Source organism: Balaenoptera ricei, chromosome 11 (assembly GCF_028023285.1).
Source record: "Balaenoptera ricei isolate mBalRic1 chromosome 11, mBalRic1.hap2, whole genome shotgun sequence".
NCBI lineage: Eukaryota > Metazoa > Chordata > Mammalia > Artiodactyla > Balaenopteridae > Balaenoptera > Balaenoptera ricei.
Genome location: NC_082649.1, coordinates 53,249,944 through 53,272,253, shown reverse-complemented (window position 1 = coordinate 53,272,253; position 22,310 = coordinate 53,249,944). Strand labels below are relative to the sequence as shown.

The 22,310-nt window shown below is 42.5% G+C and overlaps 1 protein-coding gene and 1 pseudogene across 2 annotated transcripts in view; one reads left to right on the top strand and one right to left on the bottom strand.

Moving 5' to 3' along the window:
• The window catches only part of OSBPL10 (oxysterol binding protein like 10), a 377,400-nt gene that overhangs the window by 297,773 nt on the left and 57,317 nt on the right, over positions 1–22,310 (top strand). For both annotated transcript variants that reach the window (XM_059939069.1, XM_059939068.1), the window contains exon 6: positions 14,094–14,248. In XM_059939069.1, the coding sequence (XP_059795052.1) occupies positions 14,094–14,248 (155 nt within the window). The remainder of the gene's footprint in view (positions 1–14,093; positions 14,249–22,310) is intronic.
• On the bottom strand, positions 4,815–5,181 carry LOC132374823 (large ribosomal subunit protein uL23-like; annotated as a pseudogene).

Sequence of the window (22,310 nt, the reverse complement as noted above, 5' to 3'; positions counted from 1 at the left end):
GCCCCTCTTCAGAATCAAAAATTAATTTGTGGTCTTGCAGCACTTCATCTTCTGTAGCCTCTCATTGCATCTTCTGGGGAATGTGTTGGCTCTGGAGCCTTTGTCTGCAAATGTTGCTCCCTGATCCTGATTTCATTTCAAACACGCAGAGCAACTGGACCAAGGTCCAGAATTACTTGAGTCTTCACCTGCTCCCACCTATGCATTTCAGGCTCTGGGCCTGTCTCTCTGATGTTACCTCTAAGATATGCAGGACTGAAATGCTTCATTTAACTTCTGTTTATGAAGAGGTTTGTAGCTAAAATTAATAAAGTAACTTGGCTTTTTGGTCAAGGCTTGTGTTACGCAGCTCTCCTCTGTCCTGGTGACTAGATCTCCTCCAACATCTTGATGGAGGCAGTTGATTGACGGGGTGGGGCAGGTGGGCATCTGGTTTCCTGAGTCTAGATGTGCGCCTCTGATTTTACGTGGAGAGGCAGGCAGGGCTGCTCCAGAGATGGCTGGGCTGCTTGGGAATCTGGGCTTGAGGAGGGTTCCGGAACCTTAAAGTGGTCCTGGGGGCAGAGTAGTCTGCTGCCTGTGCTTCTGCGTAGTTCCTCGCTTGCACCCTTGATGCGGGGAACTTGCTTCAAAGTCAGTGCAGGCACCTGTGACCAGACCAGCATGTTCTAGTGCGAGGTCAGAGCTGGGTACCAACGAATGGTGGGCGCAGGGCACGTTGGGAGAGAACACTGGGGTCAGAGCTGCTGGAGCGAGGATGGTAGAGCCTCAGGGAATAGCTGGATGATGCCCGTGCCCTTGGACATAAGTCAGGGCCAGAGATCAAAACAAGTGTAATTGAAGAGAGGGGAACCGGAGCGGAATTTAATATGTGCTTCTTAACTTGCGCTTCCAATAACTTTTTCATTCTCTTTTAAGATTTGTGGGGATTGTCAGTTAATAAGCCAGTTGCATTGGTTCCTCCTATTTTGGGGTTTGGCCAAAAGGGTCAAATAGGTGACACTATTTTTATAGGTACTCTTCTTGGCTTTTCTGCCCCGTTGCCTTCTTCCTTCTGCTTAGCTTCGCTTTTTTCCAGAAACAGCTTCAGATTCTCAACCTTCATCCCTTTTCCCCACTCAGAGATTCTCTTTGCTGTTCTCTGTCTCTTATACCTTCTTTCTCAAGACCTGCTGCTTCTGGTGAAAATGAGTCCCACATAAGTCACCCTCCCTTATCTTGTGATTAAAGGCCAAGATAGAAATGTGACGACGATTCCTTCAGTAAACAGCATATGGAGAAAATGGAAAAGCTAGCATTGCAGAATATTTCAGATGGTAGGTTTTTTTTTTTTTTTTTACAACTGTATAAACAGATTGTTTGAGTGGCAGCTCCTCCGTAAAGAAAGCAGTTAGATCCTAACATCCCAGCTTTTCATCATAAATATGCCTTATGTTTTTCCCACGTTTGTAAATGTCAGTCTTATTCCATTTGGGAAAAACTCTCTCAGGTTGACTGAACCTGGGAGGCGTGAATTCACTGTGTTACAGGAAGAGGCAGGGACCTTCCAGGGACCTTCTCCTGTCACTGGCCTCTGAGCAGAGGTGTCACAGCCCTGGCACGGGCACTGCAACTCCCAGCACTCAAGCAGGGTGTAAACCGAGGCCAAGGACAGAGTAAGACAGTTCCATGGTCAAACAAACCTTAAAGCCCACAGATAAATCTTCTGTAGCTTTCTTTCTGCTTCTGGTTGCTTCAAGGAACCAGAAGCTCTTTTTTCCCTTCTTCCTGGCATTCTTCTATCTACTTAGGCATGTTGTGTGAGGAGATGCAGGCGTGTGTCAAAGCCTGGTTTAAGGACTGGGTTTGCCATTTGGTGGACATCCCATCCTTTGTCTTCCTCCTCTGTTCTGTTGGATCATCTTTGATGGTCTCCTGCTCAGAAAGGTTAAGGTGGACCAGAAAGTGAAAGGTAATTAACATGCAGCTACCTGATTGGCCACCAGTCAGCAGCCACATGGTAATATTTGATCGCAGTCTTCTTTGCATTTGTACTTGCTGGTATGTTTGTGATCTTCTTTCTCCTTTAGACCTTCTGAGTCACTTTCTATAAGTGAGCCATATTTTCTCACCTGTCAAACACATCAACAGTAACACACACCATTAGCCTTTGTGCCACTAAGAAAAAGCTGCCAATTAAACTATGACACGCCATTGAGTGTAAGATGAACTCCAGCTTCAGGGTTGTTAAAATGTGAAAATTGGTGTGTCTTCCGATTAATGAAATATGGTTTAGACTTGCATTTTGTTTTATGACACAATCTTGAGAATCTATCTTTCAAAAGAATAACGCAGTCCATTTATTTTTTCCCTTACACTGATGGTTGTTTTTCTGTTGGTCTCTGTTACACTTTTTTTAAAAAAAATAAATTTATTTATTTATTTTTGGCTGCGTTGGGTCTTTCTCTATTTGTGGTGAGTGGGGGCTACTCTTCGTTGTGGTGCGTGTGCTTCTCATTGCGGTGTCTTCTCTTGTTGCAGAGCACGGGCTCTAGGCATGCAGGCTTCAGGAGTTGTGTAGAGCGGGCTTCAGTAGTTGTGGAGAGCGGGCTTAGTTGCTCCGCGGCATGTGGGATCTTCCCGGACCAGGGCTCGAACACATGTCCTCTGCATTGGCAGGCGGATTCTTAACCAGTGCGCCACCAGGGAAGTCCCTCTGTTATGCTTTTTGTTTTCATGTTTCTATGCTGCTTTTCTTGTTTCCTCTTATTTCGCTACACAGATTGTATTCCCTTTTCTTTAGTGTTTTGGGAAAAAATATGTACATAAATTCTAGTAGTAGTTACATTGCATTCTTCATAAGCATTCTTTAACTTGTATTTTTCTAATCATCAAAATCAAGAATGACACTGTGTCTTCACTCTCTCCTTTAGTGCTGAAGACTTAGAATACTTTAATTTCCTTTGTTTCTCAGATAGACTTCCCAATTTTGGGTAATATAATATGGAGGCTATTGTTATTAGTATTTAAATATTAATTTAATACTTAATAATGTGGGATAATGATTAAATCTCTTTAAAAGAATTTTAACTTCATAGTTGTGTAATCACATTTATAACAAGTATTTAAATTCAGTTCTAGGACTGGGACAGGATGAAATGAAGTGAGGCACCCAGCGTGAGCACACATTTAAGGGTGCCAAAGTAATTAAGGTAAATGCTGTTTTAATGCAATACTTTTAAACCAAAATTAATGCAAAAAATCCAGGATGAACAAAATATCAAAACCTTAAATAAAAACAGGACTTGACAGTGTGAGGCAGGTGAGACTGAGTCCTTTAAGACATTTTTTGTTTTGACATTAATTTTGATTTAAAAAATATTGCGTGCACATGTCATTTATCTTGACTACTGAGTGTTTTGGTGCCTCTCTAAATCTTACCCCTAGGCAAGTGTCTTTTTACCTCCCCTGAGTCCCAGCCTTGCTCAGCTCTATGTTCAACTGGGTTATTGCTCACTGCCAATCCTTTTATACAATTTCTCCAGTCTTGAGTTCTTAATTCTGCTTCTTTTCTTCATGTATTGAGATATGTCCTCAAGTCATTTTTTTCCCTAGAAGGTAGAATATTTTCTGAGTCTCTGCAGCGCTGCTCAGAAGGCATACAGTGTAGAGTTTAAGAGTCTGGGCTCTGGAGCCAGGTGGCCTGGGTTTTCATCTCCCTTCTACCCCTGACACTTACTGGCTCTTGTGCCTTTTTGTTTCTTTACCTGTCAAGTGGACATAATAATAGGACCTACCCATGGGTCGTCATTAGGATTAGATGAGTTCGCACACGTAAATTTTATATGGTAGTCCTTGGCACCTAGCAAGAGCTCAATAAATGCTGACTCTTTTTGGCAGAGGAAAGGTAATTTGTCTGAAGATAAGCATTATCCCCCCAGCCCCGCACCCACCTTCAAATCTGTAGACTTTTATTTGCATTATTCTCTTCATCCACCCACCTTCTGGGGTTTAGTGTTGCAGCAAAATCCAAGACTAGCTTGATTTCTTTTTTCCTTTAAGGCAGGTCTAACTTTTCTGCCTAAATGCTTGGAAATTTTTTTCTCATGATTTTTTTTTTAATTAAAAAATGTTGCCAAACTTCATGAGCCAGGCAGTCACTATACTACTCTATTTTTGTATGTGTTTGAAATTTCAGTGAGAAAAAGCCTAAGAAAATATCGCCAAGCTGTGTCTAGATGTGAGTCTTTTCCCCTTGGTTTTGCTGGACTGAGGTGGGCTGTTTTCAGCAGAACCCAAAGCCCTCTCTTCCGCTCGGGCTGTGTTTCTTTACTTCTGTCACTGTTTATTGTTTCTGTTCCACTGATCTGATCTCTTTACTTTAGGGTCTCTGTTGTGTATCTTCTGTCTTATGTTCTGTCTCATTGCTGGTCTTGTGCCCTTTGCAGCTGCTCACTGGTAGAACTTCATTTTCTTGACACACTACTTACTCGACTTTCTACATTGTTGATTCTACTTTTTCCTCGTTTCAGTATTAACCTTAATTCTGCTAATGTTGACTTTGTTTCCTTATAATAATTCCTTTCTGCCTCTATCTCCTTCTTCACCTCAGCCCATTTTCTTCTTCTGGCTCTCTGTTCTTGTTTCATAGCAGCTACTTATTTTGTATTGTTGCGAGGATACACCTCTCCTGATGTTTTCTCTGACACCTTATGTTAGAAATTTCAGAGATATATTGTTCCTATAAGCCTTCTGAGGATACTGTTTCTTTTCCCAAGCACTATATGGGCCTTTTTTTTTTTTTTTTTAACTAGTGAAAACTTTTATATTTAAAATTAGCCAGCTGGACTCAGTTTAGATGATCCCAGTTTTGTTGGCAACATCCAAAGCATCATAGTCAGGAGCCAGTCGAACATATGCCTTCTTCTCTCCATCAGGCCTGATCAGGGTGTTCACCTTAGCCACATCAGTGTCATAGAGCTTCTTCACAGCCTATTTAATCTGGTGCTTGTTGGCCTTGGCATCCACAGTGAACACCAGTGTGTTGTTGTCTTCTGTTTTCTTCATGGCTGACTCGGTGGTGAGGGGGAACTTGATGATGGCATAGTGGTCAAGCTTGTGTCTCCTAGGGGCGCCCTTCCGAGGATATTTGGGCTGCCTCCTGAGCTGTAGTGTTTTGGGCCATTGGAAGGTGGGTGACATCCGGATCTTTTTTTTTTTGTGGCCGTGGACACCTTTCAACACTGCTTTCTTGGCCTTCAAAGCCTTTGCTTTGGCTTTGGCTTTGGGAGGGGCAGGGGTTGAGAGAAGGAAAGAAAATGAGGGTGCGGGGGCGCTCACTACTGGTCTTGAGGCTGGAAGTGATTGATTTATACACTCGTTTTCATTCACTCTATATTAGAATTTTCCTCCTTTATCCTCACATGAGGCAGCTCTATCCAGACTCCCAAACCAGTGGCTGGTGATTAGAGCAGCTGGACTGGTCTGAGGTGGTCTTCTCTCCTGTCCTCCCTCACTGGTTCTTTGATGCTCTGAATCCATAGAATGTACAGAAAACTGCATTTCCCAGCATGCATTGCTACCCCCACCCTTCCTGTCCTGGTCTTTGTCTCAGGATGCTGTGTATCACAAGCAGGCCAGACTCTACTTCCTGCCCTGTTGTCTGTCTCCTGGTTATCATCTCTGAATGATGGTATGGAGGGGAGGGAGGGACAGAGTTAAGGTGTGGGAGTAATGGACGGAACATTGTCCTGATTGCCTAGGAGAGCAGATTTCATTTTTTTCCCCTAGTGCTTTTTTAAGTTTTCCTAATTATTCCAGAGGACATTTACTACTTGTATAATAAAATAAAATGAAAAGAAAGTAGTACCCCTGTATTTATGAGACAGCTGCCCAGTATTTAAGATCTGAATCCAACTTCAGGTCTCTGAGCAGGAGTTGGTCAACAGGACAGGTAAGAAGTATCTTTCCACCTTTCTTAGGGAAGATTCTGGATCTTGGAACCCTGGGTTGGTTTTCTTAGTCCAACCCCATCCACCTTATTATTTATGGGGATTCTTCATAAGCCTGTCCTTACCTCATCCTTCAGCCTTTGATTTTAGTGTTGTGAGTTTCTAACTTTTTAAAAATGACATCAAGGACTGATATATGGATGCCCTTTTGCCACTAAAACAAAAACGTTGTGGTAAAAATACAAATAAAAAAAATTTGGATTGGTTTGAGACGGCGGAGTAGAAGGATGTGCTCTCACTCCCTCTTGCGAGAACACTGGAATCACAACTAACTGCTGAACAATCATCGACAGGAAGACACTGGAACTCACCAAAAAAGATACCCCACATCCAAAGACAAAGGAGAAGCCACAATGAGACGGTAGGAGGGGTGCAATCACAATAAAATCAAATCCCATAACTGCTGGGTGGGTGACTCACAAACTGGAGAACACGTCTACCACAGAAGTCCACCCACTGGATTGAAGGTTCTGAGCCCCACGTCAGGCTTCTGAACCAGGGGGTCCAGCAACGGGAGGAGGAATTCCTAGAGAATCAGACTTTGAAGGCTAGCAGGATTTGATTGCAGAACTTCGACAGGACTGGGGGAAAGAGAGACTCCACTCTTGGAGGGCACACACAAAGTAGTGTGTGCATCGGGAGCCAGGGGAAGGAGCAGTGACTCCATAGAGACTGAACCAGACCTACCTGCTAGTGTTGGAGGGTCTCCTGCAGAGGCGGGGGGTGGCTCTGTCTCACCATGAGGACAAGGACACTGGCAGCAGAAGTTCTGGGAAGTACTCCTTAGCGTGAGCCCTCCCAGAGTCCACCATTAGCCCCACCAAAGAGCCCAGGTAGGCTCCAGTGTTGGGTCGCCTCAGGCCAAACAACCAACAGGGAGGGGATCCACCCCACCCATCAGCAGACAAGTGGATTAAACTTTTACTGAGCTCTGCCCACCAGAGCAACAGCCAGCTCTACCCACCACCAGTCCCTCCCATCAGGAAACTTGCACAAGCATCTTAGATAGCCTCATCCACCAGAGGGCAGACAGCAGAAGCAAGAAGAACTACAGTCCTGCAGCCTGTGGAACAAAAACCACATTCGCAGAAAGATAGACAACATGAAAAGTCAGAGGGCTATGTACCAGATGAAGGAACAAGATAAAACCCCAGAAAAACAACTAAATGAAGTGGGGATAGGCAACCTTCCAGAAAAAGGATTCAGAATAATAATAGTGAAGATGATCCAGGACCTCGGAAAAAGAATGGAGGCAAAGATCGAGAAGATGCAAGAAATGTTTCACAAAGATCTAGAAGAACTAAAGAATGAACAAACAGAGATGAACAATACAATAACTGAAATGAAAAATACACTAGAAGGAATCAATAGCAGAATAACTGAGACAGAAGAACGGATAAGTGACCTGGAAGACAGAATGGTGGAATTCACTGCTGCGGAACAGAATAAAGAAAAAAGAATGAAAAGAAATGAAGACAGCCTAAGAGACATCTGCGACAACATTAAACACAACAACATTCGCATTATAGGGGTCCCAGAAGGAGAAGAGAGAGAGAAAGGACCTGAGAAAATATTTGAAGAGATTATAGTCGAAAACTTCCCTAACATGGGAAAGGAAATAGCCACCAAAGTACAGGAAGTGCAGAGAGTCCCATACAGGATAAACCCAAGGAGAAACACACTGAGACACATAGTAATCAAATTGGCAAAAATTAAAGACAAAGAAAAATTATTGAAAGCAGCAAGAGAAAGTACTTAAAGTGATGAAAGGGAAGAACTTACAACCAAGATTACTCTACCCGGCAAGGATCTCATTCAGATTAGATGGAGAAATCAAAAGCTTTACAGACAAGCAAAAGCTAAGAGAATTCAGCACCACCAAACCAGGTCTACAACAAATGCTAAAGGAACTTCTCTAGGTGGGAAACACAAGAGAAGAAAAGGACCTACAAAAACAAACCCCAAACAGTTAAGAAAATGGTAATAGGAACATACATATTGATAATTACCTTAAATGTGAATGGGTTAAATGCTCCAACCAAAAGACACAGGCTTGCTGAGTGGATACAAAAACAAGACCCATATATATGCTGTCTACAAGAGACCCACTTCAGACCTAGGGACACATCAGACTGAAAGTGAGGGAATGGAAAAAGATATTCCATGCAATTGGAAATCAAAAGAAAGCTGGAGTAGCAATACTCATAGCAGATAAAATAGACTTTAAAATAAGTAATGTTATAAGAGACAAGGAAGGACACTGCATAATGATCAAGGGATCAATCCAAGAAGAAGATATAACAATTATAAATATATATGCACCCAACATAGGAGCACCTCAATACATAAGGCAACTGCTAACAGCTGTAAAAGAGGAAATCGACAGTAACACAATCATAGTAGGGGATTTTAACACCTCATTTACACCAATGGACAGATCATCCAAACAGAAAATTAATAAGGAAACACAAGCTTTAAATGACACAATAGACCAGATAGATTTAATTGATATTTATAGGACATTCCATCCAAAAATAGCAGATTACACTTTCTTCTCAAGTGTGCATGGAACATTCTCCAGGATAGCTCACATCTTGGGTCACGAATCAAGCCTCAGTAAATTTAAGAAAATTGAAATCATATCAGGCATCTTTTCTGACCACAACGCTATGAGATTAGAAATCAATAACAAGGAAAAAAATGTAAAAACCACAAACACATGGAGGCTAAACAATACGTTACTGAATAACCAAGAGATCATTGAGGAAATCAAAGAGGAAATCAAAAAATACCTAGACACAAATGACAATGAAAACACGACCATCCAAAACCTATGGGATGCAGCAAAAGCAGTTCTAAGAGGGAAGTTTATAGCTATACAAGCCTAACTCAAAAACAAGAAAAATCTCAAATAAACAATCTAACCTTACACCTAAAGGAGCTAGAGAAAAAAGAACAAACAAAACCCAAAGTTAGCAGAAGGAAAGAAGTCATAAAGATCAGAGCAGAAATAAATGAAATAGAAACAATACAACAATAGCAAAGATCAATAAAACGAAAAGCTGGTTCTTTGAGGAGGTAAACAAAATTGAAAAACCGTTAGCCAGACTCATCAAGAAAAAGAGGGAGAGGACTCAAATCAATAAAATTAGAAATGAAAAAGGAGACGTTACAGTGGACACCGCAGAAATACAAAGCATCATAAGGGACTACTACAAGCAACTATATGCCAATAAAATGGACAACCTGGAAGAAATGGACAAATCCTTAGAAAGGTATAACCTTCCAAGACTGAACGAGGAAGAAATAGAAAAAAATGAACAGACGAATCACAAGTAATGAAATTGAAACTGTGATTAAAAATTTTCCAACAAACAAAATTCCAGGACCAGATGGCTTCACAGGTGAATTCTATCAAACATTTAGAGAAGAGCTAACATGCATCCTTCTCAAACTCTTCCAAAAAATTGCAGAGGAAGGAACACTCCCAAACTCATTCTATGAGGCCACCATCACCCTGATACCAAAACCAGACAAAGACACTACAAAAAAAGAAAATTACAGACCAATATCACTGATGAATATAGATGCAAAAATCCTCAACAAAATACTAGCAAACAGAATCCAACAACAAATGAAAAGGATCATACACCATGATCAAGTGGGATTTATCCCAGGGATGCAAGGATTCTTCAATATACGCAAAACAATCAATGTGATACACCATATTAACAACTTGAAGAAGAAAAACCATATGATCATCTCAATAGATGCAGAAAAAGCTTTTGACAAAATTCAACACCCATTTATGATAAAGACTCTCCAGAAAATGAGCATAGAGGGAACCTACCTCAACATAATAAAGGCCATATATGACAAACCGACAGGAAACATCATTCTCAATGGTGAAAAACTGAAAGCATTTCCTCTAAGATCAGGAACAAGTCAAGGATGTCCACTCTCCCCACTATTATTCAACATAGTTTTGGAAGTCCCAGCCACGGCAATCAGAGAAGAAAAAGAAATAAAAGGAATACAAACTGGAAAAGAAGAGGTAAAACTGTCACTGTTTGCACATGACATGATACAGATGACATCTGATAGGCAGATGACATAGAGAATCCTAAAGATGCCACCAGGAAACTACTAGAGCTAATCAATGAATTTGGTAAAGTTGCAGGATACAAAATAAATGCACAGAACTCTCTTGCATTCCTATACGCTAATGATGAAAAATCTGAAAGAGAAATTAAGGAAACACTCCCATTTACCATTGCAACAAAAAGAATAAAATAGCTAGGAATAAACCTAGCTAGGGAGACAAAAGACCTGTATGCAGAAAACTATAAGACACTGATGAAAGAAATTAAAGATGATACCAACAGATGGAGAGATATACCATGTTCTTGGATTGGAGGAATCAATATTGTGAAAATGACTATACCACCCAAAGCAATCTACAGATTCAGTGCAATCCCTATCAAATTACCAATGGCATTTTTTACAGAACTAGTGCAAAAAATCTTAAAATTTGTATGGAGACACAAAAGACCCCGAATAGCCAAAGCCGTCTTGAGGGAAAAAAACGGAGCTGGAGGAATCAGACTCCCTGACTTCAGACTGTACTACAAAGCTACAGTAATCAAGACAATATGGTACTGGCACAAAAACAGAAATATAGATCGGTGGAACAAGGTAGAAAGCCCAGAGATAAACCCACACACCTATGGTCAACTAGTCTATGACAAAGGAGGCAAGGATATACAATGGAGAAAGAATAGTCTCTTCAGTAAGTGGTGCTGGGAAAACTGGACAGCTACATGTAAAAGAATGAAATTAGAACACTCCCTAACACCATACACAAAAATGAACTCAAAATGGATTCGAGACCTAAATGTAAGACCGGACAGTATAAAACTCTTAGAGGAAAACATAGGCAGAACCCTCTTTGACATAAATCACAGCAAGATCTTTTTTGATCGACCTCCTAGAGTGGTGGAAATAAAAACAAAAATAAACAAATGAGCCCTAATGAAACTTAAAAGCTTTTGCACAGCAAAGGAAACCATAAACAGGATGAAAAGACAGCCCTCAAAATGGGAGAAAATATTTGCAAACGAATCAACAAAGGATTAATCTCCAAAATATATAAACAGCTCATGCTGCTCAATATTAAAAAAACAAACAATCCAATCCAAAAATGGGCAGGGCTTCCCTGGTGGTGCAGTGGTTGAGAGTCTGCCTGCTAATGCAGGGGACATGGGTTCGAGCCCTGGTCTGGGAAGATCCCACATGCCGCGGAGCAACTGGGCCCGTGAGCCACAACTGCTGAGCCTGTGTGTCTGGAGCCTGTGCTCCACAATAAGAGAGGCCACGATAGTGAGAGGCCCACGCACCGCGATGAAGAGTGGCCCCCACTTGCTGCAGCTAGAGGAAGCCCTCGCACAGAAACGAAGTCCCAACACAGCCCCAAAAATAAATAAATAAATAATAATTAAAGGTGCTAAAAAATAAATAAATAAATGTATACAAAAATGGGCAGAAGACCTAAATAGACATTTCTCCAAAGAAGACATATAGATGGCCAAGAAGCACATGAAAAGCTGCTCAACATCACTAATTATTAGAGAAATGCAAATCAAAACTACAATGAAGTATCACCTCACACCAGTTAGAATGGGCATCATCAGAAAATCTACAAACAACAAATGCTGGAGAGGGTGTGGAGAAAAGGGAACCCTCTTGCACTGTTGGTGGGAATGTAAATTGATACAGCCACTATGGAACACAGTATGGAGGTTCCTTAAAAAACTAAAAATAGAATTACCATGTGACCCAGCAATCCCACTACTGGGCACATACCCAGAGAAAACCATAAATCAGAAAGATACATGCACCCCAATGTTCATTGCAGCACTATTTACAATAGCCAGGTCATGGAAGCAACCTAAATGTCCATCAACAGACAAATGGATAAAGAAGATGTGGCACATATATACAATGGAATATTACTCAGCCATAAAAAGGAATGAAATTGGGTCATTTGTAGAGTCGTGGATGGATCTAGAGACTGTCATAGAGAGTGAAGTAAGTCAGAAAGAGAAAAACAAATATTGTATATTAACGCATATACGTGGAACCTAGAAAAATGGTATGGATGAACCAGTTTGCAGGGCAGAAATTGAGACACAGATGTAGAGAACAAATGTATGGACACCAAGGGGGGAAAGCAGCAGGGCGTGGAGGTGGTGGTGTGATGAATTGGGAGATTGGGATTGACATGTATACACTGATGTGTATAAAATGGATGACTAATAAGAACCGGCTGTATAAAAAAATAAATAAAATAAAATTCAAAAATTCAAAAAAAAAATTTGGCGTCCTAACCATTTTTAAGTATACAACTCAGTAGTGTTAAATTCATTCCTGTTATTGTACAACCAATCTCCAGAACCCTTTTCATCTTGCAAAACTAAACCTCTATACCCATTAAATAACTCTTCCCCCCACCTCCTTTGCCCCACTCTGTCCCCAGCCCTTCTCCACCATGGACATACACGCTTTTTGAAACATTCACTCTTCTTGAAATTGACCATCTCTGAAAAGTCTTAATGGTCATCCATTCATTCAGCACAGATTTAAGGAGCTCAGACTCCTTGCCAGACCCTTTTCTGGGTCCTGGGGATACAGCAGTGAGCAAGGGCAGTATTGTCCCTGTTTTTAAGGAGCTAATATTCTAGAGAGAAGAGGAAGGCAGACAATAAACGAATGAACAGGGTGAGTTCAGAGAGTGCTAAGAGCCGTAAGACAGTAAACCAACAGCTGGGACACGGGGTGCCTCTGGGGTGCTGCTTTGGCCAGCGAAGTCCCCCTGGGCCTCTTTGAGCGCGTGATGGTTGAGCCGACCCCTGGATTTACTCAGGAGATCTCCTCCCCTAGGTAGAGGAACTAGAGGATGGCAATCTGAGCGGGGAAACAGCACACACAAAGGCTCTCGTCCCTTGGAAGAATGGGGAAAAAAACAAACAAACAGCCTCGCTTGAGCATCGTGAGCAGCCGGGAGAGAATGAGGAGATGCCAGGCAGCATCTGAGGTGCTGAAGGGCGGCTGAGTTCTAGTTCACGTGAGGTTGTCTGCACTTGAGCCCACCTTTCCTTCATCACTCACTCCTACACTCAGGCTGAGAACAGAAGCTCCAGATTCAGCTGAGTTTGAGGCCTATTCTTTTTCTAACGGCAGAATTGCTACAGGGTAAAGAAATCTACCTCTGATCACTCCTGTCCCCCTTAGCAAGCATATATACAACTATTCTGTAATAACCCATGACTCTTGGAAAGATCAGTATTAGAGTTAGAAAGTTTTTTTTGTTGTTCCCAAGGGTTGAGGGAAAATTTTAAAAATGCTTTATAAGGAATTCCCTGGTGGTCCAGTGGTTAGGATTCTGCATGTTCACTGCTAAGGGCCTGGGTTCGATCCCTGGTTGGGAAACAGATCCCAAAAGCCGTGTGGCATGGCCAAACAAAAAAAAAAAAGAAAAAAGCTTTATTAACAGCAATATGGTAGCTAGAATGGCATGACCGCATCCATCCTCCATGCCCATGTCCGTCCCTGATGTGGCTTCCTGACTTCTGCCACCCGAATGGACTTCGGCCACATGTAATGGCCGATCACACGTGGTGTGATCACACTGCAGGCGTCTTTTCTCAGCTGTGGTCATCATGTCAATGGGCATTCAGACTGCATTTCGAGCAGCCCATACCTGATACAATTTGACTTTTGTTTTTTATTGTAAATATTTATAAGTATTTTTGAAAAGTTAAAAAAAAATAAGAAAAACACCCTCAAGGAGATACGGCACATGCGAATTGTTTCTGTCCGAGGACAGGGAGAGACACAGCCTATGGTCATTACGCAGAAACTCGTTTATAAATAGGTGACCTGAATCTACACTTAAATCCACTGAATCAACTTAAATCCACTATGGTCCACTTAAAATGGGACCCACTTCAAGTCGGGTTTCTTCAACAGCATGGTATGGCTATTTCTTGAGCTCTAAATGTTGGATTTGGAAAATACTTGGCATCATTCAGGTCTTTATTTCAGAAAGCATCCTGGGATGGCACGGGCCTAAGTCACACTCCACAGAGCAGCTGAAAAATGGGACACTTGGCTCTTTGCCATCGGCCAGCGCCAGCATAACCTGGGCCGTTTTACCCAACTCCGTGGAGGATGAACAAACCTGCCCGCCAGAGCCAGAGGTAAGCTCGCCAGCCTCTCTTCGCACCTTTCATGGCTTGTGTTAGCGCTTGTTCAGAAGTAGAGTAATTATGTTTGTAACTTGCTCATCGCTGGGTTTTAAGAGGAGACAAGTTATAAAATGGAAGCATCTCCCAGGGAGACAAAATCAGCTCCGTGCACGCCTGGCGCTCCTGTTCTTGTGCCTGGCAGCTGCCGTGGGCGAACTGTGAACCAACTGATGGGGAATCTCCTATTTTCATTGAAATGGGAGTCGTTTTCACGTCACGTGGGAGAAACTCCAGCACACCCACTAATGTGACGCCTCTTGACATGATGGGAGCGCTTACAATATATTCTGTCGCTCCCCTGAATATTGGCTTCTTTGTGTGGTTGTGCTAATAACATGAGCTCCCTCCTCCCATGCTCGATCCCCGCATGCTACACAACTGGGCCAGCCCAGGGGCAGTGGCCGGGACTCTTCTAGGTGTTGCACTAGCCCAGGTCCAGGAAGGAGCAGCCCTGCAGACCTTCGGGGCTAGCCAGGCCCCCACAGCCTCCCTGGACCCAGTCATCTGCCCGCGCAATCTCCGTGACTAACTGCGCCTCTAAGTGGCAGCTGGAGGGAAGCCAAACACAGCCTGCATTTTGTCAATTTCCCCAGGTGTCATGAGTGAATTTCTGTTTTTTTTCTTTCTTTGGATGCATGTGTCCTGTTGACATGATCTCGTGAACCGGGCTGGGACCTACTTTAACCATGTGTTAGAGGTGGTTCTTCATTTGAATTGAAGTCACTTTAGCCTGAAATTGTGGAGGAAAATCTATTTTGTAAGATTGCAAGCCCCAAGGCAGCTTCTTCAATCAAATGGTCTTGGTTATCCATTGAAATTTTTCTCCAAGCTTCACATGATTCTGTTCTCCAAGGGCCACTTGAGGGCTCAGGTCTTCCAGAGGCAGGATCGGCCTGCCTGCAAGTATTTCATCAGTATCTGTAAGGTGACTTTGCAGGGTATGAAACGATAGGGCATGTGAGATTTTGAAAGGTATTTGCCTCTGCCTGTACACCGAGTTTCAGGGTGAAACACTTGCAGCTGACGTGTGGGTGCCTCGCAAGGTAAGTTGGCAACTGAGAAGATGTCGGAGCTTGCTGTCAGGTCGCTCTTTTGAGAGCCTCGGGTGGGGTCACGTTTGAGGAGGTCGTGCTTAGCTGCTAAGGGGTTGAGAATTCCAATCACTTCCATTCTGTTGGAAAAGAACCTTTGGGAGTTCACACCATAATACACATACCTAAATGTTGCTCTAGAAAGAAATGAAAAGAGAAGTTCTTAGATCTTTAGAAATAACTGTTTAGATCCTCATCCCCAGCAACATCACAGGGAAACCCTAACAGAGGCTGTCACCTAATAAGCTTTTTTTAAAAAAAATGATTATTTATTTACTTAAGTGTAGTTGATTTATAATGTTGTGTTAATTTGTACTGTACAGCAAAGTGATTTAGTTACACGTATATGTAATTGTTAAATATTCTTTCCAATTATGGTTTATCACAGGATATTGAATATAGTTCCCTGTGCTCTACAGTAGGACCTTGTCGTTTATCCATTCTATAGATAATAGTTTGCATCTGCTAACCCCAACCTCCCACTCCATCCCTCCCCTAATCCCCCTCCCCCTTGGCAAGTACAAGTCTGTTCTCTATGTCTGTGAGTCTGTTTCTGTTTCATAGATAGGTTCATTTGTGTCATATTTTAGATTCCACATATAAGTGATATCATATGGTGTTTGTCTTTCTCTTTCTGATTTGCTTCACTTAGTATGATAGTCTCTAGTTGTATCCATGTTGCTGCAAATGGCATTATTTCGTTCCTTTTTATGGCTGAGTAGTATTCCATTGTATATATGTACCACATCTTCTTTATCCATTCATCTGTTGATGGACATTTAGGTTGCTTCCATGTCTTGGCTATTGTGAATAGTGGGGCTATAAACATAGAGGTGCATGTATTTTTTTGAATTAGAGTTGTTTCTGGATATATGCCCAGGATTGGGATTGCTGGTTCCTAGGGTAGCTCTAATTTTAGTTTTCTGAGGACCCTCCTTACTATTCCCAATAGTGGCTGCCCCGATTTACATTCCCACCAACAGTGTAGGAGGGTTCCCTTTTCTCCGTGCTCCCTCCAGCATTTATTGTTTGTAGTTTTTGATGATGGCCATTCTGACTGGTGTGAGGTGATACCTCATTGTAGTTTTAATTTGCGTTTCTCTAATAATTAGTGATGTTAAGCATCTTTTCACATGCCTATTGGCTGTCTGTATGTCTTTGGGGAAATGTCTACTTAGTAACCTGATAAGCTTATTATTAGGGCTGCTGATCTTCCCTATTCTGAGTCCTTCCTAGTGTATGTCTGCCTTTCCTGTGGGTGCTTTTTCTAACCCTGAAGTTTGAGAGGTCTGTTCTTTTAACATAAAATTATTGCCCACTTTGCTTTGCCAGTCAATAGCATTGGCAGAAGATAATATATCATTGTCCATACGAAATAACTAGCTCCCACGTTCAACTTTTAAAAAATATTTTGAAGGAGAAGAACTAGGGAGAGCTTTTAAGTTAGGAACAATCATTAATTTCTGATTGTCGTTTTTGCTCTTATTCCTTTTGTCAGAGTGATAGGAGATATTCTCTGGTCCTCCCTTGCAGCAGTGAGAGGCTTATGGGGTGTGATGCAGGTGTGAATGTTTTCTGAGAAGGAAGGATTAGAGCTCTTTTGCAAAGACGTCCTTCATTTTTTCCAGTGACAACTCTGGTAGATGATTCTCACAACCCAAACAGCTAGTGTTGGTTGGACACTATTTTTATTTTAGGCCATTGTGCTTTGTCACTTTTTTTTTTTTTTGTCGTAACAGTTGAAGAAGCTAGCCATAGCCACCCAATAGTTTTCTTGTCAGAAAAAGGAAAATGTTTCCATTGCCTCCCTTTTGTACAATTTGGAGAAATAACCCAAGAAGGAATGAAGTGAAATTCCTTATGAGAAGGTTTCTTATCCCTTTTGATGTGGAGAATGTAGTTACTATGTGAGTGATCATTGGGAGACTAGGAATTGTAGTTATTGTGGTACTTTAGCCAAGTATTTTCTTCTGGCTTATTGTTTTGATCATATTAGGTCTTTAGGAGCATAAATTAGGGTATAAAAGGTACCATACTCCAATGTATATGTATTTTTTAATGCCATCAAGCAATTAACTCAATCCAATTCCCATCAGACGTAGACTGGGTATCCTACAATTCAACTCAATTCTGATACTGTCCACCTGGAAGGAGCGTCAGATCTCACAGGTGAAGGGCTCAGTCCTGCAAGACTGAGCGCCCCATCAACTTCAGATGCCAGTCACAGATCCAGGTTGTCACCTGTGCTTCTGACCAGCTGGCTGTGGATTGGAGGTTCCCATGTCCTCTTCCTCAGGCTTGATTAATTCGCTAGGGTGGCTCACAGAACTCAGAGAAACATCTACCAGTTTGTTACAGAAGGATGTAATTCAGGAACAGAAGGAAAAGATGCATACAGCAAGCTCTGTGGGAAGGAGCTCGGAGCTTCCGTGCCCTCCTGCCCTCTCCGAGTGCACCACTCTCCCCACCAACCGTGAAGCTCTCTGAACCCTGTTCTTTAGGGTTTTTAAGGAGGCTTCATTACATAGGCATGATTGATTAAATTTTTGGCCACTGGTGATTTACCCTCCAGGCCCTCTCCCCTCCCCGGAGGTCAGGGGTAGGACTGAAAGCTCCAACCCTCTCATCAAGGGGTTGGCTCCACCTGCAGCCATTTCCCATCCTTAGGGGCTTTGCAAAGGTCACTCGTTAACATAATAAAAGACACTTTAAAGCTTTCATCTCTTTGGAAATTCCAAGGGTTTTAGGAACTCTGTGCTGGAAATAGGGACAAAAAAGCAAATATATATTTCTTACCATAAATCACAATGTTACACTCCCCTCCGCTGGTTCTGGCTTACCATAAAACAACTTACAGATATCTGGAAAATGAATGCATTTTCAAGCTTAGTCTGTTTCATTCTCAACAGAATAGAACTCGGAAGAGCAGCGTGTATTTAATATGTGAGTTACGAGAGAATTGTGGTTGGCTCTGTTATCAAATGCAGTGATCTCAAAATTTTATTCGGCTGGGGCTGGGACCCACTAAATGTGAAACTGAAATATTCTTCCATAATGAAGTGAGTTAGAATCTTGGTGTCCCCGTTAGGAGAACAGTATTTCAACTCTCTCAACACGGTTTGAAATTTCAGTTTAGACAGAAGAGGGTTTTGGTGGTGCTTTCTTTGTCGAAGAGTGCCTTGTTTTAGGACAGGAGGAACGGTGACTGGGGAGATGAAGTACTGGGCCTGGCGCTCTTGACCTCCATCCACCCTCCGGATTGGAAACCCACCAACGCAAGTCCACGTCGCAGGCTTTCTCACAGGGAGGTTTCTAAATGCACGACAGTTTCCTCAGTGCATTTGTGTGAGAGTTGGAAGCTGAGACGGGGACCAGGTTCCTTCTGCTGGTGCTGCTGGCGGACAGGGTCAAGGGGATGTGAGTATTTAGACTCAGGTGCAGTGGCCAGACTCGTTGTTCTGGGGCCTCAGTCCCCCTGCGTTGGCAGGAGAGGCTGTTGTGGCCGCAGCGGCGGCAGCAACCCGACACTTGGATCAAGGATACCTGCAGTGGTGTGTCCTTGCATGAAAAAGTCTAAGGGGGCCTTCTGTTCTGCCAGACCAGTGATGCTCTAAGCACCTAATTCCCATATCAAATCCCTTCCTGATTGAAATACCTGGAGTGGTTTCCGTTCCTGGCCCTGGATCCTGACTGGTTGGGCTGTTGGCATAGGGAAGCAAGGGGTGGCATGGGGACAATCCTCAATGGCAGCTCACATGTCACCATGTTTACCCACCTTTCTGGAGGCTGTTTCTGAGAGACAGAAACCCTGATTTGTCGTAAAAGTCAGGTTTATTGAGGTAAATTCATATATAATGAAATTCACCCCTTTAAAATGCAATTTTATCACTTCCGAACTTTGATCTGTTACAACAGTTCCATCGCTTTCCAAGATTCCCTTGTGTTCCTTTGTGTTTAACTCCTCCCCTAGCCCCTGGCAAGCGCTCATCTGTTTTCTGTCCACATAGTTTTGTCTTTTCCAGAATGCCATATAAATGGAATCATGCAGTGTGTACTCGTGAGCCTGGCTTTCTTTGTTTAGCATAATGTATGTTGTGTTAATCATTGGAGGCAGTTATTAGGTGCCCGGACACTGACCCCTGGCCTGGAGGGAGAAGATGGAAAGTCAGTCCTGTTAATCCCTCTCCACTGGGGACCTTCAGCAGGGGGTCTTGAAGCCGTGTCTCAGGAGTACACCGTCAGCTCCTATCAACCCCTGGGTTGACTGTTTCATTAGAAAACTTTGCCTGGTGAATTGTCTGCATCACAGTGGCAGTAATGCCATCAAGAGACCATATGACCTACACTCCCCAAATCTAGCAGGTTCAGAAGGACTTCTCATAATGTCCCTAAGTACTAAGGACTCGATCAGCATATAAATTAGCCAGTGGGCTTTGGTTAGAAAACTGCAGAATTTAATTTTCAAGTAAGTGTGTCAAAATCCCCACTTCCCCAAGGGAGGGCATTGTTTTACAAATAAGGGAAAGAGACAGATATAAAGATTTAGCTGAATTTTGCCTCAAGAAGAACTTTCATGCTCCTGGTTGAATTGTCATCTTTAGCACTGAACTGTTGAACCACTTAACCACATATAAAGCTGTTAGTTTTGAAATCCTCTGACATTCAAGTTGAAGCCTGACCAGGGTAATCTCAACCCATTTTGATCCTTTTTATTCTTCATCTCCACGATACACCAATGTATAGATAGATGTTGACTGAGCATTAAATGTAAGGCATGGGATGGTGATAGAGTTTTTCAAGATAAGGTAATATGCTGTTTTGATCCTTTGGATAATTCTTTTAACACACATTTTCAACCTTACTGATTTGTTCAAAATATTTGACACGTATTTGTTGTCAGCTATTTGACCATGGAGTGGATCAGCTAACACATCCTTATAATGGTTGAAAATCAATTTAGTGAATTCTGTGATAGCTCCACAAAGTTAATGGTTGCTACGTAGGAAATGTTGTCGATCACATTTGGACTTTGTAACAAGTAAGGTCGTGGGTGATATGATTAGCCCCTTTCTACCCCACTCCCCATCCTGTCATTAGAGAGTTTGATTGCCTCCTCTTCTCAGATCCTGTAGGACAGATGTTTTTTCTCTTTGAGCCATGGCCTTTGAGTCACTACATCTTAGAATAGTCTTTAGGGGTCCAATGGCCACTCCCCAAACTGGAGTGACTGACTGACTTGCCAAGAGTCACAGAACTGGTCAGTGGTAAAGGCAGGATGGACGTCTAGACTTCCTTTCTCCCCAGCCAGTGCCCTTCTGTATATACCACACCATCTCCTGTGTCCAGGAGGATTCTTTCAGCTGCAAATAACAGAGAACCCAACAGTTAGAAGCTCAAGCAATAACTACATTTAATTTTCTCACACAGTAAGACTTCTGCCAGTGAGTGGCCTTGGGTTTGTTGCAGCTACTCCTGATGGCCTCGAAGATACAGGCTCCTGGAAAATGGTATGCAGTTCCTGAAAAAAATTAAAACTAGGACTACCATATGATCCAGCAGTTCCACTTGTGTGCATTTATCCAAAAGAATTGAAATAAGGTTCTTGAGATATTTGCACCCCAGTGTTCATTGCAGCTTTGTTCCTAATAGCCAAGAGGTGGAAACAACCTAAATGGATGAATGAATGAAGAAAATACGGTATATGGATGATATGATGGATTGTTATTCAGCCTTAAAAAAAAGAATGAACCTTTAGAAACATTATAATAAGTGAAATAAGCAGTCATAGAAGGACAAATACTGCATGATTCCACTTATAGAAGTATCTAAAGTTGTCAGACTGATAGAAACAGGAAGTAGAATGGTGGTGGCCGGGGCAGTGGGGAGGGGGATGGGGAGTTGCTATCCAGTGAGTGGAGAGTTTCAGTTGTGCAAGACGAAGGGTTCTGGCGGTCTGCCGTGCAACCATGTGCGTGTAGCTAACACTACTGTACTTGTGCACGTCCACATTTGTTAAGAGGGTAGATCTCATGTGCTTTTTATCACACAAAAAATTGATTACTTCTCTCTTAAAAAAAAAAAAATGAAAAACCAGTTTCTTCCATTCTTCTTGCTGTTGGCTTTTCATCCCCATGCTTGTCATGGTGGCAGCATGCCAGGTACAGTCCCAAGCATCACCTGCTCACAACATTCTTTTAGAACGTGGGACGAGATGAGAGCTCTTCCCAGGATGCTCTGTGTGGGAAGGGAGGTCCCCGGCACACGTTTCTTGTTATCTCATAACCAGAACTAGATCCCCCCCCAGGACCCGGCAACTGGGTTTCCATGACTGCCTTAGAGTTACCAGAGTCACCCTCCATGGCTGTGGAGGAGGGTGCTAAATCACAGGGATCTCGAGTCCTAGGGGGACCCACATTGGGTCCCCATTAGCCTTGGGGAGCAACAGAGAGTGTGGCTGGACCCCCATACCTGCCCCAAGCAGGTTTTCTTCCTGCAGTGCTCATCTTCAGTTTCCATAAGACTTTTCTAGTGGGGAGGGATAAATTGGGAGATTGGGATTGACACATACACACTACTATATCTAAAATAGGTGACTATTAAGGACCTACTGTATAGCACAGGGAACTCTACCCAATACTCTGTAAAGACCTATGTGGGAAAAGAATCTAAAAAAGAGTAGGTACGTGTACATGTATAACTGATTCACTTTGCTGTACAGCAGAAAGTAGCACAACATTGTAAATCAGCTATACTCCAATAAAAATTTTAAAAAATTACAGATTCCCAGATCCCAACCCAGGAAAAAAAAAGACTTTTCTAGCCCGACTGTTTCATCTCATAGGCCAAATTTTTTGAGGGTAGACCTCTCTCTGATCCCTCATTGAAGACTCCAAAATATTTAGGAAAGCACTGTGGGCATAGTA